At 52.9% G+C, this 19654-nt stretch overlaps 7 protein-coding genes across 7 annotated transcripts; 3 read left to right on the forward strand and 4 right to left on the reverse strand.

Annotated features, from left to right (window-relative positions):
- Positions 1-136: 136 nt before the first annotated feature.
- On the reverse strand, positions 137-4695 carry P168DRAFT_258166 (SH3 domain protein). Its single transcript, XM_024834587.1, has 4 exons — positions 4618-4695; positions 2596-4498; positions 2440-2535; positions 137-2371 (listed from the first exon to the last, which is right to left on the reverse strand). Exons 2-4 carry the CDS (start codon positions 4301-4303, stop codon positions 594-596), a joined length of 3582 nt encoding a protein of 1193 aa, XP_024690133.1. The 5' UTR covers positions 4304-4498; positions 4618-4695; the 3' UTR covers positions 137-593.
- A 508-nt stretch (positions 4696-5203) lies between these two features.
- P168DRAFT_292643 (uncharacterized protein) lies at positions 5204-6109 on the reverse strand. The gene has a single exon (XM_024837629.1). The coding sequence runs from the start codon at positions 5733-5735 to the stop codon at positions 5355-5357; it is 381 nt and encodes a 126-aa protein (XP_024690134.1). The 5' UTR covers positions 5736-6109; the 3' UTR covers positions 5204-5354.
- Positions 6110-6539: 430 nt separating this feature from the next.
- P168DRAFT_51307 (uncharacterized protein) lies at positions 6540-7079 on the reverse strand. Its single transcript, XM_024841980.1, has one exon. The coding sequence runs from the start codon at positions 6921-6923 to the stop codon at positions 6582-6584; it is 342 nt and encodes a 113-aa protein (XP_024690135.1). The 5' UTR covers positions 6924-7079; the 3' UTR covers positions 6540-6581.
- A 774-nt stretch (positions 7080-7853) lies between these two features.
- On the forward strand, positions 7854-8963 carry P168DRAFT_292644 (EXPERA domain-containing protein). Its single transcript, XM_024837630.1, has one exon. It carries the CDS (start codon positions 7927-7929, stop codon positions 8779-8781), a length of 855 nt encoding a protein of 284 aa, XP_024690136.1. The 5' UTR covers positions 7854-7926; the 3' UTR covers positions 8782-8963.
- A 739-nt stretch (positions 8964-9702) lies between these two features.
- On the forward strand, positions 9703-11609 carry P168DRAFT_292645 (annexin). The gene is made up of 2 exons (XM_024837631.1): positions 9703-9905; positions 9969-11609. Exons 1-2 carry the CDS (start codon positions 9875-9877, stop codon positions 11297-11299), a joined length of 1362 nt encoding a protein of 453 aa, XP_024690137.1. The 5' UTR covers positions 9703-9874; the 3' UTR covers positions 11300-11609.
- On the reverse strand, positions 11597-15306 carry P168DRAFT_292646 (SH3 domain protein). Its single transcript, XM_024837632.1, has 2 exons — positions 15102-15306; positions 11597-14846 (listed from the first exon to the last, which is right to left on the reverse strand). The coding sequence occupies exons 1-2, from the start codon at positions 15162-15164 to the stop codon at positions 12036-12038; spliced, it is 2874 nt and encodes a 957-aa protein (XP_024690138.1). The 5' UTR covers positions 15165-15306; the 3' UTR covers positions 11597-12035.
- A 2105-nt stretch (positions 15307-17411) lies between these two features.
- Positions 17412-18909, forward strand: rrp3 (RNA-dependent ATPase RRP3; the record flags this gene model as incomplete). The annotated part of the gene is made up of 1 exon (XM_024839592.1): positions 17412-18909. Exon 1 carries the CDS (start codon positions 17521-17523, stop codon positions 18907-18909), a length of 1389 nt encoding a protein of 462 aa, XP_024690139.1. The 5' UTR covers positions 17412-17520.
- Between the last annotated feature and the right edge of the window lie 745 nt (positions 18910-19654).

Consider the following 19654-nt stretch of genomic DNA (forward strand, 5'->3'; position numbering starts at 1 on the left):
GCCTAGCGGACCTGTTTGCTGCCTGACTGGACAGGCATCAACGCCTCTCCTCGAATTCTACATCCAGGCCTGAACCTATGGAGTATCTACTTATTTCGTTCTATTGGCAAAATACTGAATCTTCTTGTAAGACAGTCTCGATATTGCATGCCGTAAATCAGCAGTTTGAAGGCAACTAGCTATGTACGAAACCAGCAAGCTATACGACTCAGAATGGAGAGCGTCAGTAGATACATAGACAATTAAAATACAGCAGATACCACCATTGGAAGGGAAGCTCGACATTCAACGACTCAAACTGTCTCCCGAAAAGTCACTGTTCGTTCATGCGCCATGTAAGATATAAATAAAATGTACCAGAGTTAAATCATTTACTCATCTTCAATTCTCACATCGAGATATTCATAAGACTTTCTTGCGAAAGTATATGAACACAAAGCGAGAGGGAAAAAAGATAGGAAGAAGAAAAAAGGAGAATAAAATGCACAACGGCCTACCACATGATCCTTCGTCACTGTGTTCATCGTCGTGGATAGCGAGTGTCTGCTATTGAATTTCCTCGTGGAGTTTTGTGCACCCGCGGTTTCTTTTCTCTATTTATCCCAGCCAACCCAGCTGCGGGGCATCACTCGCCAAACCTTGCACTCGCCGCTGCGAAGATCGGACAGCTTGAAGCTTTCGATCTTGACTTTCTTGCTCTCGCGACCTTGCTCCCACGCACGGATCTTTTTCTTGGTGCCATCCCAATCCACGACAACGCCCACGTGGTCAGGCTTACCGACCTCGGAGCTGTACTTCTGGTGCATCGTGCCCCGATGGCCTTGGAAGCGAGCATTGCGGAAACTCACGATATCACCGGCGCGGATTTCGTCGTTCTGCTGCACGGAGGCATTCGCAAGGTTGGAGTAGACCAAGGCACCGTACGCGCGGGTCCCCACAGGACGGAGCCCGCCCGAAAGAGGCTCGAGCAGATACCGCACCAGGCCGAACGGGGTGCCATCGCCCACGGTGGTGTTCTGAACCGTCTGGACAGCGCTCGAAATGCGGGTGCCTAATTCAAGATGCGCATTCTCGAGCTGGTCCTGACGAAGCTGAACGGGCGGAGCTTCGTGTCTCTGTTCCAGAGAGGCCTCGGCGGGGTTCCGGGGGTCGTAGCTCACTGTGATCACCGTCTGCGAGTAATCGAGGAATAGAACATAGACATCCTTGGCCACCATGGCCTTGCTACCCTGGTTTGCGGCGCTGGATTCTTCTATCTCCAGAAGGATGTCCTTGCGGTTCTGGAAGACTGGCGGAGGCGTATTTGGCTGTGACCACCACAGCGAGCTTTCTGCCAAGTCCACGTCCGTGGCAATATAGCTTTGGTCAGCAGAAGGGCGGGAGACATCCATGGATCTCCGCATGGGCTGGCCTCGCGGCACATCTAAGGATGCACGCGTGCTCCGCGGCGTAGACGGGGATAGAACGGAGGGGATCGACGGAGGTAGAGGAGAGACAGACGCGCGTTTCGCTGAGGACGCCGCAGTCAACCTCTCCTGCGGTGGCTGCGTGGGCGACGTTGTGTCATACACATCATCCGATTCTTCGTCAAGCTGCGGCTGTTTAACGACAGGAGGCAGGGGTGGCGCTCTGGTGGCAGGAAGCCCATGCAAAGGAGCCGTATATCGGTAAGGATCATACTCCTCGTCCTCGTCAAAAGACTGCTCCCTGTGGGGAGGCGGAGGAGGGGGTCCCCGTGGGGAATCCAACGAGCTTCTCCCGCCGCTGCTCTTAGGGGGTTGGATAGGTGGCGGTGGCGGCACAGCTCGCGGCGCAGACGGAGGGGGATGGGGAGGAGCGCGCGACTCGCGGGGACTCCGAGGGGACTGAAGCGAATGGTCGTCGGTAATGGTACCATCGTCGACGCTGGAATCACGGCCATGAGACTTGAGGGCATCCTTGAACTTGGCACCAGACGCAATGTCCGTGTCATAGTCACCATCATACTCAGTGATTTCTCCTTCGGCTTCTTCTCCAGCCTGCCGGGGTTGCGACGATGTGCTGGGTCGGCTGTCCGCCGTGGATCTACGGCGGGGAGGCCCGGGAGGAGGTGGGGGCGGAGCCCGGCTTTGGACTGGCATCGGAGGGTTTGTAGGAACAGGTGGAGGGGCGCGGCTCTGTCGTTTCTCCGAAGGAGACGTCGGAGTTGGGGCATCATAGGTTGACGGGCGGCGCGAATCGAGATGTTCAGGAATTGACGATGCCGAATCGGCCTGGGAGACGGCGGCAGCGTTCAGTGATAAATTCCTCGCATGTACGGAGAGTTCATCGTCTGACTCGTCACCTTCATCACCAGATGTGGGACTTCTAAGTGGTGGGGGTACGGGACGGCCTAGAGCAAAAGTGGTGAGTCAAGGTATGCCAGTATTGTGGATATGAACCCTTGTCCGCATTACTTACCACCTGGAACTGGCGGAGGCGACGACGGATGTCCCTGAGGAACAGGGGGAGGAACAGGCCGCGTGTCCACTGGCGGAGGTGGGGGTGCGGCGCGTCCTACAATAAGATGGATATCAGCCGGTGAACCTAGGTCAGATGGGACGACTGCGACTGTACCTTGAGGCAAAGAAGGTGCCCGGTCCAAAGAAACGCGGCGAGGAGGTTCCGGAACGACCTCCTCAACGTCAGGGACGTCTTCCGCATGACGTTGTGTTGTAGGAGATACTTGTGCCTCCTCCTCGTCCTTCTCGACACTTGGAGCGGCTGGCTTTGCCATTCCAGGCATCGCCATCACAGGAACAGGAGGCGCAGCGGCGGGGGGAGCACTCTCGGAATCTTCAGGCTTCCTCGAAGCCTCCGAGACAGATGTCTTCGGTTTGCGAGAAGCTGCGCCAGGCATCGGCATACCACCTGGAGCACCGAACAAGCCCATCATACCCATACCGCCGCTCATTTTGGCCATTCGTTCACGGAGTTCCATCTTGCGTTTGGTCTCTGGATCCATGTCTTCTTCCGCTTCCTCCTCCCCTGGTCCCGCTTCCTCGTCATCCTGGACCTCCTGGTCCCTCTCCTCCTTCTCAGCCTTGTGGTCAGCTCCTTGAGGGATGCCATGGCGAGAACCCACCCGAGCTTGATCTTCATAATCCTCTTTGCTCGTGGAAGACTCATCTGCATCCTCGCTATCGACAGGCGCAGAGTCATCCGCGTCGTTGGTATCGCTAGCCAGCTCTTGCACCGGGAGGGGGGTGGGTAGTTGTGGGGCAACGGGGGCCGCCGGCTTCACCGTCTCAGTGCTATGGTCCCGTGGCGCTTCGGCTGCCTCAGGCCTCTCGAGATCGTCATCTCCCGCCGGAACACCTTCGTCAGTCGATTCTGCACGGGGCTTGGGTGCTTTCTTCGGCTTCTCCTTCTTCTGGGCGGCCTCCGCATGGCGAGCTGCCTGCTCCAATTGTTGCTTCTGTAGGAGGGCAATCCGATCTTTCAAGCTCGTTGGCTTCGGCTGCTCTTCGGCCGCTTCGCCGGCCCCCTCGACCGGAGGGCTACGCTCGGATACCGGTGGCTCGCGTGCGACGCGCTCCTGAACGTCGGGATCCTCCTCTCTTCGGTAAATCTTTGGTGGAGGCTCCCTAGGCGGAGGGACGTAGGCATTTTTGCTCGGAGGCGGCGCGACAAACGGCTTCTTGATGAAGTTCTGCCCGCCCAACCCACTGGGCTTGAAGGGGGCAATAGGGGCCGCAGCAGGTTTGTTGAAGGCTGCGATGCGATCCTTGAATGAGGAGCCGGTCGGCTTCTCCGTGACAGGGGGCGGCACGGGCTTCGACGACAGCTTCGGGGCCGGGGGCGTCGGTTCCGGCTGAGGGACCGAGGCTTGCGCCGGCGCCGGCTGCGGGACGGGTGCCTCACTGAATGAAGGCTCTTCGGCAACAGGAGAAGAGATGGGAAATTGAGGAGGAGCTCCTGCAACTGCTGTTGGGGATTCCACTACCGCTGGCGCCGGTTCCGGTTCGGGCTCTGGGTGACGCTCTACCACAGGGGTCTCAACCGCAGCGGGCTCTGGGGGCGCCGGCGCCGGCTCGGCCTCCTTCTTGGGCCTATTTGGGCGAGAGGGTCGTGGAGGAGCAGGGGGGTCATATTTCTCCACGAAATTCTTGGGAAAGATGCCCTCTGCCTTCGCTCCGGTCTCATCCGTGTACTCGCCCAGGTACCAATCGTCATCTTCCTCCTGAACGACCGTTATGATCTGTCCGATGGAAAACGTGAGGTCGTCATCGTGGTCTGAAGTATATTCGAAGACCGCTTTGACGGTGAACGGCGTGGCGGACATTTGGCCAAAGAGTGCCTGGACCTGGACCCGAGGGAGCGGGGAGGGAGGCGAATGAGAAAAGGCGGGGACAGATAGCTGTCAGCGAGAGGTAGTGCCCAGCAATTCCACGTTACCAGGCGACGACCAGGGTTGAGTAATGGGACATAAGATACAAAAAGATCTGGTTGACACCGGTGGACGGGGATAATAATCGACCTGAGGGGCAAGAAGCCGAATGGGAGGGAATATGTCAGCCTGGTTGACGTACGTCAGAGCATGCCTCGGGGGTTCGGAACAACTCCTGTTCCCCTGAGCGGGGGATTGGGTTGGCTTACAGCACCGTCCACAGCTGGATGGAGGGGGTGAATAATGATCAAGATGATGAAAAAGAGGTCAGAAGAAAGGAAAGGAGGGGTGGGTGGGGGGGAACAAAATGCAGTGGGGTGGGAAAGAGAAGAGGAGCGAATATTACGGAGTAACTATTTAAGAAGGTCGAGAGAGCGAGAGAGGAAGAAGGGAGAGAAGGGGGAGATTAGTGAGGGTCAGTGACTTTTGGACGGGGTTGCCAGTTGCCGCCTTTCTTCGCGGGATGGTTGACTCCACCATTGATCAGCAACTAATTACGGCCGACCAGTACTTACCATGTCATGGTCGAACATGGGTTATAGGATAGATGCAGTTGTACTATATAGTAGGCTATATTATACTTTGGCTTTTATCAAAGTTTACAATATAGAGAGTCTCTCTAAGTGTAACAATCTAATTAATTACATGACGGACCACCAAATATATCATGACACTTTGAACTCTGTAGGTAACGTTATCTCCGCCCACATTACATAATTGAGTCGTTTGTATCCATAGTAGTATCTCAGCGATGTTGCTAATGTCAGCTTGGTTGTTGATATACCAAGGCCCATACCGCTTGGTAGTGCCTGATTTGGTATCAGGGTATTCCTTGATCCAAGCCACCAACTGGGCCACTGTTGAGCCCCTCTGCGGGGCTCATACGCTCCCTTTACGCGAATAGCGGGAAAAGGAGGAGAAGAAGCTTATCTTTCTATTCTCCCGGCTAACTCGTGCTAAATACATACCAGCTACTGGCAACTCGGGAAGGCACGAGGGACGAGAAACCAACAGCCACTTCTTGCATGTGAACACCCGGGGAATGGTATCGGTGCCTCTTGCGCTTGCATTCTATGATGGCTTGGATTTCCCCGGTCCCATCTTTCTGCAATTGCCCGTCAGTCACCGCGTAATATTGGCGCGGTTTAGCCTCCTCCCCGGCTACAGCGCCAAAGTTTGCATGCAGTTCGATCCTTGACGACCTCCACTGCTTGTTGGTTGCCGGCACCATCATAGCGAGAGCTTGGAGAAAGCTCCAAAGTGAATTATTGACTGCAGTCTCATCTGTGGTTTGCAGTTTGTTTTTGACGACTTTGTCGCCCTTCATAACCTCACACTGCTGGAAGAGGGTGGCTTGGGATCTTGGGAGCCTTTGTCCGTGTTATTTTTGATTGAATGACTATGAATCTGGAAACCGGGGTCTGCATATCAAGTTTTGGGCCACATAAGGTTAGGCTTAGGCTAGTATAGCCGATACCATGGCCTAGGATTTCAGTTTCTGGATTGGTGGTGGCGTCTTTCTCATTTGTCTTGAAACTTGCTCAAATGTATGGTTATGTGTAGCAGTGGCGGTAGCTACCGCTGTTGTTTCGGCTCTTGCACAGTATTAGAAAAGTAGATAAGAGTCTGTAGGCACCATGATGATCTGCGCCAGTTCAACATGGCTCTGCCCACATATTTGGGTGAATCCCAATGAAAACAGTCAAATTCTTGATGATACAGATGAGGTTGAATCTTGGAGAAGCTTTCAGACTATAGGAAGAAACTGAAAGAGATATCTGCTGAATATACGGCAGTCATAAGAGTATCAGGTGATATGTTTGACGAACTGCAGTCACTGATTCTACAAGTTATCGTCATGTTTGAGTGAAGACCAGATACGTATAGGAGACAACACATGAAACATGGACACTCTGGTCTATGGATAGGACCAGGGGAGGACAGTGTTGGGAATTCAGAGACTATATTACTCATGGGCTTCTATACTGGGGCTAACTTCTAGTGATATTCACACAACCGTGATAAGAACGGACTCATGTTGATTCATAAGTAAATTTGCCCAACCATTGCATATTTTGCAAGAATTACTACCCAGCTACTCAAGATACAATTACACTTTTCCGTTTCGTAGGTAATCTTATATTCAGTGCAACACAGGACTATTTTGCGAATCTCATATATCCTCTTCCATGGGCCTGCTCATCAGGAAACGTGCAAAAAAGTCCCAGAGCGCAGTATCCGTCTTCTCAAAGCTATAATTCTTAGACTGCCGGATAACAAGCCTCTCGCCATCCATGCATGCGTAGAACAAGCGCCCATGCTGGGGTCCCACGAACGACAGTATAAGGACCGGGAATCTCCTTTCCGTGGCGAACTCCAGTGGCATGCTGTTTAATTCCTCTTCTGACTTATGAAAAAGGACTTCCTGGGCCTCTTCGTCGTTTCTGTCAGCCTTGATCTGGTTGGCACGGTTGCGCATCGCCCATAATATGGGAGCAAGCTCGCCAAAAAGCATAGTGTCATCCTTGCCATCGAAAGACTGAACGACAGTACTGATAATGTGAGGGAGGCGTTGGCCGTTATCATTTACGCAGCCAACAACGTAACTGGCGAGCAGTTGAGATTTAACTTGCAATCATCAGGCTGAACCAGTGGACCCATCTCAGATATTCACTGGCAAGGCTGCCAGTCAATATCTCAAGATCATTTTGCATAAACAGTCCTGAATGTGTCAAACTAGCTAAATGTGGTACTAAGCTCAAGTTGTTTATAGTGGACTATATCTTGCCCACTTGCAGTCGACCACGCATGGGAGTGGATCTCACTTGTTATTCCCCTTGTATACAGAGTGACCTCACAGAATCAGTAGATTCTCCCATTTGACAGTGAAATCTATTAGATAACACAATACCCCATGGACATTCCTGACATGCAAGTGGGTGATAAGGTAGATTCTGGCCTTTGAAACCGAGGCCATTGTGTCCCGAGTAGGATTGTCGCAGTGGCTCAAAATAGAACCAAGAGTACGCGACCGCGATGAAAGAGCACCATGAATATGGAAACCTCATTGATATCGGAATTTAAACAGTGACAACGAAATGCTATCAAAGAAATGACCACTTGATATTCAAGTTTGGTTGAGTTGATGGACTCCCAATAAAGACCAAAGGTACTGACTGTGGCAGGGTGAATAAACCCGTTTGCTGAACTTTGAGGAGCATAAAGTCTGAAGTGAGAGAGCAAAAATAGCATTTGAAATACCTTTCAGATGCCGGAAAAGTACTAGCAATGTTCATGAATGGTGGTTTGGGATGAGTACATTGTCGAGGCTCTTTGTGTTGGGGTGACCAAACGGGCAAGTGGATACCTCAGGTGCGACACACGCCTTTTGTCTGGGGTCTCCTCACGCGCCATGAATCTGGTTTCCTTCCAGGAGTCCATCCACAAAGAACACTTCCTGACGATGGGTCTATAAATGCGAACATTGATTCCCTGCACACCGATCCAGTCTACAAACCATGTCCGATATTCCTACCGCATCTTGCTTCAACGATAACGGCGGTATCCCCACCGCGACCTGCTTCAACCATAAAGGCGTGACATTTGACGACGAAGGTCAAATGATAATACCCACCATGTCGACCTCCGTACCCTTCACCCTCGACATCGCGACAGTGCTCTGCATCCTCTTCGCCCTCTCCTTCATGCCCATCGCCTACTTCCTGGGCAATCGATACATCCCCGCCACGCATAAGCAATTCCGCATCCTCTTCTACTGGCACGCCTACGATGCCCTCACCCACCTCTTCATCGAGGGCTCCTTCCTCTACGAGTCCTTCTTCAGCTACATGAAGATCCCCGGCGGCATCGGCGGCGCACCACACTTCCTGGGGCGCCAGGACCGCGTCTACGGCGCCGCCTTCGGGACGTGGCCGAGCGCGCGGCTCTGGCAAGAATACGCCAAGGCCGACTTCCGGTGGGCGACCGCCGACGCGAACGTCATCTCGCTCGAGCTCCTGACGGTGCTGCTGGCCGGCCCCGCGGCCGTCTACATCTGCTACCTGCTGTGGATGATGTTCAACGCGCGGACGACCACGGAAGCCAAGGGCGACGCCCGGGCGAAGCTTTGGTTCGCGGCCACGACGGTGGCTACGGCGGAGCTGTACGGGGGGTGGATGACGTTTGCGCCGGAGTGGCTGACGGGCAGCACGAAGCTCGAGACGGGCAATATGGTGTACTTGTGGTTCTATCTGTTCTTTTTCAACACGCTGTGGGTGGTGATGCCCCTTTGGGTGCTGCGCGAGGCTTGGGGGGAGTTTCGGGAGGTTTTTGTCACGGCGGAGCGCGCTGGTCACGGTCGCAAGAAGGTGTAGATCGGGGGATGGTTGAGTGGATGATGGGAGTTGAGGACAAGCTTAATGAAAGTTTCAGTAAAATGGGGTTGGTAAGGGGATGGATGCTCAGAGGTTTATGGTTTTTTCAGCGACCAGTGTTAGTCATTGTTATAGATTTGCTTATAGTTGGATAGTTACAATCGAAGTTTCTCAAATTCGGTATCATTCCGCAGTCTTTCAGGTTCTAACCCTTATCAATTGATGGGCCAACTCCGCGACGGCATTACTAGTTGGAATAATTTCATGCATTCATGCTTTGATCAGTCTCAATGACCCCCTCTCTCTCTCTCTCTCTCTTTCTCTTACTTTCATAGTAACGAAACAGCCTATGACTGGTACTTTCGCGTTAACCATCATCATTTAGTCTACCATCCACCACCACGACCATTCATTTGCTGAGAAAATTAGCAAGTCCCGAAACAACGAAAATGCTTGAGCCACCATAATGACAAGTTCTCCTTCCCAGTACAAAAATGTGGTTCAGTGGTGGCACAGTACTATTAGCTTAGGGAGTGCATTGAGCCACGGATTTGGCTGTTGACTGCCGTTCTATAAATGGTAATTCGCCAGAAAGAGTACGATCGACCAGGCAATTTCCAGTACCGAACTCCCGGACTTCTCCTGAACAGAATCTCTTGGCACCTCGTGTGGTTCCTTCACTATTGGCAGCTTCACGAGAGCCCATCGTCATTATGAGCACACTTCATCCAATAGAAGCACACCCTCTCCACTAGAGTGGCTCAGCCTTACTGCCAAGCCACAGTTTCCGAGTTGATGCCTGGTGTGGCGGGGCAGGACCGTGACCGTGACAGGCAGGAACTGGTGGGTTCCTCAGGTATGCACTGCACGATCTGACGCATGCCGTTCCTTCGTCCTGGCATTTTCCCCACCTGCTTATATTCTGGCTCGCCTTCGTGTCTGCCCTGTTGGCTTTAAAGTCCTGACATCCCCCCTCTATCGTTACCACCTGTCTATCTTTACCACTCTTTACCACTCTTTTCCCTACATTTATATTCGAAACCACTGAACAAGAATTGTCTCGTCAATACACCACTCTTGCGAGTCACTAGCCATGTCGTACAATCCATACCCCCCTCCCAACCGTATGTCTCATCCCACATCCCTTGCATCAGAGTACACCAATACTAACGATATCTCCATCTCAGAGGGCCCATACCCTCCATACGGCCATCAGCAAGGCTATCAGGCTCCGCACCCAGGTTATGGGACCCCCCCTCCCCAGAACAATTACGGTCGTCCTCCACCACCGCCTCCACAGGGTGGTTATGCGCCCCAGGGCTATCCCCCCAACCCGGGATATCCTCCTGCCCACCCGCCACCATCGCACTCCCCATATGGTGCTCCGCCAGTAGGAGCCCCCTCGCCGCAACCGCCATACCCTCCGCAAGGCTACTCTGGATACCCCCCTGGTCCACCGGGTCCGCCGGGTCCGCCGGGTCCAGGGGGCTATGGTGGTCCGCCTCCCCCAGGACCGGGTTATCCGCCGCAACCGCCCGCCTTCCATGCGCCTCCGTCGCTCCCCTCCCCCGGTTACGTACCGGGCCAGATGGCTCCCGGTGATTGGCGTCCGCAGGCGGACCAGCTGCGCAAAGCGATGAAAGGATTTGGCACCGACGAAGCAACCCTCATCAAGGTGCTCGGGACCCTCGACCCGCTCCAGATGGCTGCCGTCCGCAGCACCTATGCAAGCCACCTTAGACGGGATCTGTACAGGGACGTCAAGTCCGAGACGGGTGGCTACTTGCGGCAAGGCCTGCTCGCGGTGCTCGACGGCCCGCTCAACTACGACGCGCAGTGCGTCCACGAAGCCATCGACGGCCTAGGCACCAAGGAGTGGCTACTCGACGACGTGCTTCTTGGTCGATCCAACGCCGACATCGCCGCCATCAGGAACGCATACCAGCAGATCTACCGCCGCTCGATAGAGAAGGACGTCGAAGGCGACCTGTCCTTCAAGACGTCGACCCTGTTCGCGGACGTGCTGCGCGCCACCCGCCACGAGGAGGGCGCCCACATCGACCCCCACACCATCGAATCCGAGGTCAAGACGCTCCACGACGCCATGAACGGCCGCGTGATCAACAACATCCAGGAGGTCTGCGGCATCCTGGCCCGGTCCTCCGACAACGAGATCCGCGCCATCAACCAGGCCTACACCGCGCGGTACAACACCCCGCTGGAGAAGGCCCTCACCAAGGAATTCTCGGGCCACATGCAGGACGCCCTGCTGCAGATGCTCCGGACCGCCACCGACCCCGCCATGCGCGACGCCGACCTCCTCGAGGACTGCATGAAGGGCATGGGCACCAAGGACGAAAAGCTGGTGACCCGAGTCGTGCGTGTGCACTGGAACCGCCACCATCTGGACCAGGTGAAGCGCGCCTACCAGCACAAGTACAAGAAGAGTTTGCTCGATAGAGTCCGCGGTGAAACGGGTGGAGATTACCAGAAGTTAATGCTTGCTCTGCTGGAGTAATTCTTTCTCTTCTCCCTTCACTTTATATCTTCCTGGTTGTTGGCTTTCTCTTCTTCGCTTCTTGTGGATATTTTTTTTTAATTTTTAGTCGTTCTGGCTTCTCCTTCCTTCTCCCTCAGACATTCTGAGACCTTCCTCCATGATATGGCTTCCTTGATACCCCTCAAAATGGAACTGAAGTTGGGACGGCCTGTTTCCATCCCTTTCCTAATCCCCTTTATTCTTCCTGCCCTTCCTTTTCTGTTATGTTATGTTATGGTTACTGAAGAAGCCTGTACGAATATTGTTATGCAGATGCAGTGTTCCAGTATGATAATATTAATTTGCTTTCCAAGAACATAAAGAAATAAACGTAATGTGAAGTAAGAGAAAAACATAATCCATGCAAGTCATCCAGCTCATCTCATCTCGTAAAATCATTGGCATCATCGTAAATCTCATAGAAAGAACATGATGGTAGAGTACATCAATCAACTGATTTGATTCGATCATTGGTTTGATATGAACGAAGTAAGAGATAAGAAAAGAAAAGAAGACAAACAGACGTCTCATCATATGCGAACAATCAATCGATCAATCAACCAGTCATCAAGAGAAAGAAGAAAATGGTCATAAACCGAAACAGTTCACCTAACGTAAAGAATAAAAAGAAAGACGGAGGAAAGGAATCAAAAAAAAGAAAAAAAAAAAAATAGTAAACCATCAGTAGGCACTTTCGCAACCACTCAAAAGTCAACTAAGCCACCTCCCCCATAACAGAAACATGCGATCCAGGGAACAACCCCGTGATCCCGGCGTAGCAACCCCAGAACCAATCGTCGTTGATATTCTCCGCCTCTGTGATCTCCGCTCCCCGCGGGAACATCAGTTCGTCTTTGACCCCGTCTTCTGGATACCAGGGCCAGGTGGCGAGGACGACAAGCCCGACGCCGCCGTCGGGGGGGAAGCGGCGGGAGGATGATGGTGATTTGTTGCTGTTGCTTATGCTGCTGTTTCCCTGGGCGGTGGGGGTGACAGGGGTGCCTGGTTCGGAGGCGGAGTTGTAGTTATCGTTGTTGCCGTTCGGGGGGTAGTTGGACCGGTGAAGGAGGTCAGTGGGATTTCGCGCGCGGGACGCTTTCTTGCGTCTCTCGGAGCCCTCTTTCCAGCTCCAGTCGCCTTTGCCGAGCTCCGGGGAGGGTACTGAGTTGGGGCCGGTGGGGATTGTTAGAAAGGAGTGGTGGGTTGGGGATGATGATGATTGGGAGGAGCGGTGTTGGTGGACGTGTTCGTCTTTTAGGGCTCGGCCGCCGACGAGATCGCGGACTATCACCCGTCGTTGGCCCTCCTCGAAGTCTTCGAATCCTATCACTACCATCCGGTGGCCTCTGAAGCAGCGGCGCCAGCCGTTGTGGCCGTTTTCTTTGTGGATCTTGCCCGAAGCTACAAACTTGAGGTAGCAGTTTGCGCAGATGTCGTAGTCGCCGCTGTTGCAGCGGAGACAGTGGAAGCGGAGAGTCGAGGCTGGGATGGGGTTTGAGCACATGTCGCAATTGGTTGAGAAGGAGAGGATCTTGTAGGCTTCTGTTCCTGGAGCAACAGCAACGGGGCTGCCCAAGGCGTCAGATGTCGCGCTTGGGACGGCCGATGGTGTCGATGGGTCGGAGTGGTTGCCAGCTGATGACATGCGACAGACGGGAAGAAGTGCGTGCGTACAGCATCGTCCCTGATTGACGCACTTGTTGCAGAAGCCCCAGTCCCCTTCGTTGCACTGGCCACATTTCCAGAAGCAGCCGTTCGATGGGGAGCGGCAGATGTCGCAAAAGAGTCCGGTCTGCATCCTACGAGCGGGGTCGTCGTTGGTCACCTCTTTGCCATCCCTTGTCGTGCGCTGTGCGGAAGCTGACGGTGGACGGTATTTGAAAGACAGCAGCATATGTTGAGAAGCGCACGGGGGTGTTGGTTGGCCGTTCGCTGAAGCACGAATCCCCTCGAAGTCTGCACTTGCTGACGCCCCGAAACCCATCCAGTTTAGACAGCCACGTCCCAGGCGATAGCACCGCAGACATAGATGGAAGTTACCATCGTTGCATCGTGTGCACTTCTTGTGGAGGTCATATTGGATGTTTTGTTTTCCGCATCGGTCGCATGAGATTGATGGCTCAGTATAGGATGCAGAACGCAGAGCGTTGGACCGAGATGATGACGGCCTGGGGCGTGGTTCCTGTCGCACCGGACCACCCACCTCGGGAGCCAGAGAGCTAGTTGTAGAGGCATTTGCCATGATTTGCTCGACCCGTGTAGGGAAAGAGGCGGTCTGTGGGCTCTCAGTGGGTGTTGCAACTGCGTGAGGCGAGTCTATTGAGGGTCTATTTCGGGTATGCCGCAGATCACGGTCACTAGATCCTCCCGCCCAAGGATTTGGAGCACCTTGCTCGGATGCTGTAGCACGTCGTGGTCGCGGGGCAGTTGCATCCGTCAGGCTTGGTCGGGCAGAGTGAGAGCCGTGGGGGCGATCAGCAACCATGTCGCTGGAGGATCTGGCCGCCGGTCGTAGAGCAACATCGGAAGAAGATGCCGGGTTGACTGGCACGGGCGATGTCCTGCGGCGGCCATGACCTTGGTCAGATAGTCGCCGCTGGTGACCACTTGACCCAGACCGGGATACTAATGGTTCCAACAAGTGCGGCCTAGAAACCGGGGGGTTGCGTGGTGACTCCCGGGGGCTCGTGACGGTCGGTCTCCGCTCTGATTGCGATTGTGCGCGCAAACGGGTAGTCGCCCTTGGCGGTTCACTGTCTTCCTGTCTCTGTTGAGACCGCGATCGAAGTCTATGCCGCCGACGGTACGCATCAGCGATGCGTTCGCTCAACTCTTCCTCTTGTGAAGGACCTAAGTTCTCCAAGTCGATATCTTCCAATAGGCCTTCTTCGAATATCTGTCGCAGAATCTCCTCTTCCATGGTCTCCGTATCCGATAAGCTCAGTAACGATCGAATACTCGACTGATGCTCGATTCTTCTTGCGTTGTTCGAGGAAATATCCGGACGATTGGCCGATCGCCCAGTTTGTCGCCCTGCTAACCTCTCTTCTCTCCGTCGTCGAGACCGGTCTTCTCTTTGCCCATCTCTTCCCACACTCTCCGGTACCCGACTCCTTGATGACGGTGCACTAGGGCTACTTCTCCTCGACCGGTTTTCTCGTAGACTCAGTTCTTGGACCTCCTGGAGCAACCGTCGGTCTTCGTTGTCCGAGGCACTCGGTGCCTGTTCTGAAGCATCCACCGGAAATACAGAATCGCCATGTTTATAATGCTGAGCGATTTCTTCCCTTTCTTCCAAAGGCTTGCTGCGATCCGGATTTGCCGCCAGGACCATGTCCAGCAGCGTCGTTATTTTTGCATTAGGCCGTGTTTCACGGACGATGGCGCGACATGACGGACAGGTAAATCGGGGAGAGGATCGGCGGCGCGACGCTTGGGCCTTGAACCATTCTTTCAGACAGGAGCCACAAAAGATATGGAGACAGTCAAGGAGAGTGAGAGGTTGATAAAGTAGTTCGGTGCAGATCTGTGATACAAGCGGTGAAGTCAGCAAGAATCATGTAGCCTCTGTCGCAGTATGTTGCGTTCTTGACCATCTCTCATTTCCCAACAGATTTATATACTTTATGTATATATATATCATATGGACGATTTGCCTTTGAACTTTCCAAACCGAAACAAGGACCCAAGGGAAAGTATCGCGGGGAGCCAATCCTTCACGAACGGACGTCCCCACGTTCATCCGCCCGATCGGAAAATTAGGGAAACGTCAGGCACATACCGAGCAGGTGAGTTCTTTCTCCAGGTCGCCCAGACCAGGACCACTCTGTAATTCAGACCCCATGAGGAGTTAAAAGGTTGATGGTTACCGTGGGCGAACACAGACGAAGATGCAGGCGAGGTGGCAAGCCTGGTGCAGGAGGTCAAAGGGCGAGTACCAGTAGGAAGTACGGAGTAAACAGCGGAGAGAGTCGGTGGGTTCCATGGGGGTCGATTCGATCTCACGCTACGGCCCCACCTGGGTGCATCATTCCGAGGCTCTTCTTGACGATTTCTCCCAACACGTTGGCTTTCTCATTCTTATTGTCATCAAACAAGATATTCTTTGACTTGAACCATCTGTTACACGTGGTATTGAGTCAGAGTTGATTGATATTACTTGTCGGCATGTCTAGTGGAACAAATGATATTGAGACGCTGGCTCGACTGTATGACCTCATACTCCTGGATCTCACACACTAGTTCCTTGAATTGTCGCTGGCTCGTGTCCTCGATTTCGGACCTCATAAACTGGTATGCCCCATCGGTACCTGGTTTAGATCAACAAATCCCCCTCTTAATCTTATTCCAGTATATCAACGACAACTTTGGAAAAGTTATAGGGCGACAAAATCAAAGGAAGGCATCCCTGTTTCACTAAGACGTGCGTAACAGTTCTCGGATAGAGTCATTGGGTATTACTCTCATGAGTATCTAAATTTGTCTCTTCTAGATCCTCGCAGGGCGCAGTAGTTGCACAACGGAAACGCTAGCGAAAGACTACCCTGCTCAGAGGCCATCGCGAGATCTTCACGGATCGAATGTGTAGCCCTATGGGAGACACTGGATTACTTCTATCTTTCTAGAGGCCTACCACATTTTGGCTGGATCATGAATGATGACGCCACGGGACAGCTGAACAAGTATTACTGGTTATGATTATGACAATTACACACTGGTGATACTCTTTTCACACCTATTACCGGGTCTCATGGCCTGATCTGCTGACTCCAGGTCGATGTGCCGATCGGGCGATCATGTTGGGATATCATCGAGTACTGCCGTCTAAATAACCTGTTTGTCTTGGAATATGTATAGTGGCTACCTGGGAACTGAACGAGTGTCTTGCAGATGTATCTTTGAAGATTTGATATCAAACAGTTGAACTGGGAAGAGAGCAATGGGCGACACAATTCCACCTGAGCCATAGATTTGGCTTCAGTTGCACCGGATCATTCGAAGTATCATTCCTCGCTAATCAAGCAAGCTTTCGTTCGTGCCACTATATTTCCTGGCCACTCCTACTAGTCTTTACTGAATCCTCATGCTTTGTTTGAGACAAATATCGAACATCACCATTCTGTAACAGTGAGATATCAATATAACAGCAGGACCAGCAACAATGACTCGCAGTTTTCCATAACCGGGATAAATGGCAACACACCTCCTTTTCTTTTCTTGTCTTTTCTTCTCTGGTTAGTCTGACTCACATTTTCAGCTCAAGAGCCTAGGATGAAGGTCTGTGGTCTTGATTGAAGCCAGAAGAGCCGCAGACACCATCCTCACTGTTTCAACTGGGATTGTGTCTCTTGTACTGATCAAATACGAGAGTAGTGTAACCTGGTTCTCCATCTTGATACCAATGCGTTGGGATAATAGAAATATAGGCTTGGATGATCTTGGGCGCACGCTCCCAAAGGGAATTCCCACTAGGCCTATAGTGTAAGTGACAACTGGACAATGTCTCCCAATGTATTTTTGGATGAAATCTCCGTTATCTGGCGCATCCCGTTCAATTTCCCTGACTGTCATTTATATATATTGCAATGCCCTTGGAAAAAGGAGTGATCATCATTTCAGAGGCAAAAAGATATCGATAAGCTCCGTTGATAGACGGGATCATACAGTATGATGAAAGAAGTTCTATATGGACTGATTAGTTAGCAAAACAGGGCGATCCTTGATATCAAGCGTTCCAAAGTCATAGTTCAAGGTGTTCTCAGTTGCTGTTCATCGGCCGGACGCGATGGAAGATGCTTCTGATTATGTAACAGCCCTAACCTTTTCTTCAACACACACAATCGATGGCTTTGTTATTCCTTTTCCAATCTTGTCAGATGCTAGCCGATTGCGATTGATTACTCCAAGAAGTTGACAACGAGAATCAGCGTTGCCAGAAGACCTCCGCGGAAAGAGTGGGGCATCTAGAACTAAGTGAAGACGAATCATACCCTAGTGTATACAGACCCACTTGCAGCATATCAGCCAGCACGTGACGCGGAGATAAGTTTTTTTTTTTTTTTTTTTTTTTTTATAACTCAACAACCAACAACCTCACTCCGCGCAAACCATACTACAAAATCCAGCTTCGTATTGATTGAATATACGTCGGGATCTTCACCGATCTCTTGTATTCAGCATACGGATTTGCCTTTTCCAAAATGGCCCCAAACACGAAACGGCGCAAAGTTGAAGACGATGCTTCGTCCGACTCCGGCTCGGACGCTTCTGCTTCTCCCTCTCCCGAACCTCAGCCCCAAGCGGATAATGGCAACGAAGTGAAGACATTCAGCGAACTCGGCATTATCGAACAGTTGTGCGATGCATGCACAGCCCTTGGATACACCAAACCCACGCCCATCCAAGCGCAGGCAATCCCGACCGCGTTAGAAGGGCGAGACATCATCGGACTGGCAGAAACCGGTAGCGGCAAGACAGCAGCCTTCGTTCTCCCGATCCTCCAAACCCTCATGGAAGCCCCCCAGGCCTTCCACTCGCTCATCCTGGCCCCGACCCGTGAACTTGCCCAGCAAACCGCGCAAGCCGTTGAGGCTCTCGGCTCCCTGATCTCGGTACGATGCACACTGTTAATCGGAGGCGTGGACATGGTGTCGCAGTCGATCTCGCTCGGAAAGAAACCACATGTCATCGTCGCCACGCCGGGTCGTCTGCTCGACCACATGGAAAACACAAAGGGATTCTCGCTGCGACAGCTGAAGTTCCTCGTCTTGGACGAGGCCGACCGTCTCTTGGACCTGGACTTCGGGCCCATCCTCGACAAAATCCTCAAGATCATCCCGAAGCCCAACCGTCAGACCTACCTCTTCTCCGCGACCATGTCCAGCAAGGTCGAGTCGCTGCAGCGCGCGTCGCTGACGAACCCCGTGCGGATCTCCATCTCCAGCAAGAACCAGACGGTGTCGACGCTCGTGCAGTCGTACGTGTTCATGCCGCACAAGTTCAAGGACCTCTACCTCATCCACATCCTCAACGAGCACGCGGGCCAGACAGGCGTGATCTTCACGCGCACCATTCACGAGACCCAGCGTCTGACGTTCATGCTGCGCAACCTCGGCTACGGCAGCATCCCCATCCACGGACAGCTGTCGCAGAGTGCGCGTCTGGCGTCCATCACCAAGTTCCGCGCCCGTGCGCGCAACCTGCTCGTCGCGACGGACGTCGCAGCGCGCGGTCTCGATATCCCCTCCGTCGACTTCGTTCTCAACTACGACCTGCCGCAGGACAGCCAGACGTACATTCACCGCGTGGGGCGGACAGCGCGAGCGGGACGGAGCGGGCTGGCCCTCTCCCTGGTCACGCAGTATGACGTAGAGGTGTGGCTGCGGATCGAGAAGGCGCTGGGCAAGAAGCAGGATGAGATGAAGATCGACAAGGACGAGGCGATGGTGTTTGCGGAGCGGGTCGGCGAGGCGCAAAAGGCTGCTGCGATCGAGATGCGCGATCTCCAGGAGAGGGGCGGGAGGGGGCAGATGCGGGTCCCCAGGGGGGGCAAGAGGTCTAGGGAGGATATGGACCAGGACCGGGGTTAAGGGTTTGAATGAAGAATAAGAAGAAAGCAAAAGTTTAAGCGGGACTTAATATGAATTGATACTTTATGTTAGATGTCGACTTTTGGATCTCCATACAGAATGCCATGTATGATTACGAGGTACGAGTTCCATGAGTATTAACCTCCCCATCTTACATCGAGGCAGAGCTGTTGTAGCATATACGGCATGGAAAGGCTTTCTGCTTTAGGTCTATCATCTGTAGACTCGAATGGCAGAGGAGTGATCCCCACTACCTGCGTACGTACGGACGGGGAAGAGCATACGAATGGAAGGATTCTTCTAGAAGCACTCGAACTGTCCAACGCTAGAAATAGACCCAGCCTCCCTTTCCGTTGGCATAAGGTGAAAGTCATGCGCATGTGGGATGCTTCGACGGAAGAAGAAATGGAGAGAATAATCATGATCAGTGAAGCGAAGCCTGATGGCCTGAATCCGATCTCCTATAAATCCCCCCCACCTCGGTTTCTTCTCCCGCCGTCCCTCACTCCTTCAGTCTTGCTCTTGCTATGCTCAGTATCTCTCCTCGTAAGGCAACATCGTATACATAGCTGAAAGTAGAATATTGGAAGCCTTGAAGGGACGATATTGACCAAACTCGATGCATTGTCTGTTTGGAGAACGTTCACTTGTATAAGCGAGATCGTAGGCCTTGATGCGCTGTTATCGAGATTGCATCTGATGCATGGTAGGGAGGGATCTTTGCGTCTTTCGTTGAGAGGATGGT

The sequence above is a fragment of the Aspergillus campestris genome, assembly GCF_002847485.1.
Source record: "Aspergillus campestris IBT 28561 chromosome Unknown P168scaffold_11, whole genome shotgun sequence".
Taxonomy (NCBI): Eukaryota; Fungi; Ascomycota; class Eurotiomycetes; order Eurotiales; family Aspergillaceae; genus Aspergillus; species Aspergillus campestris.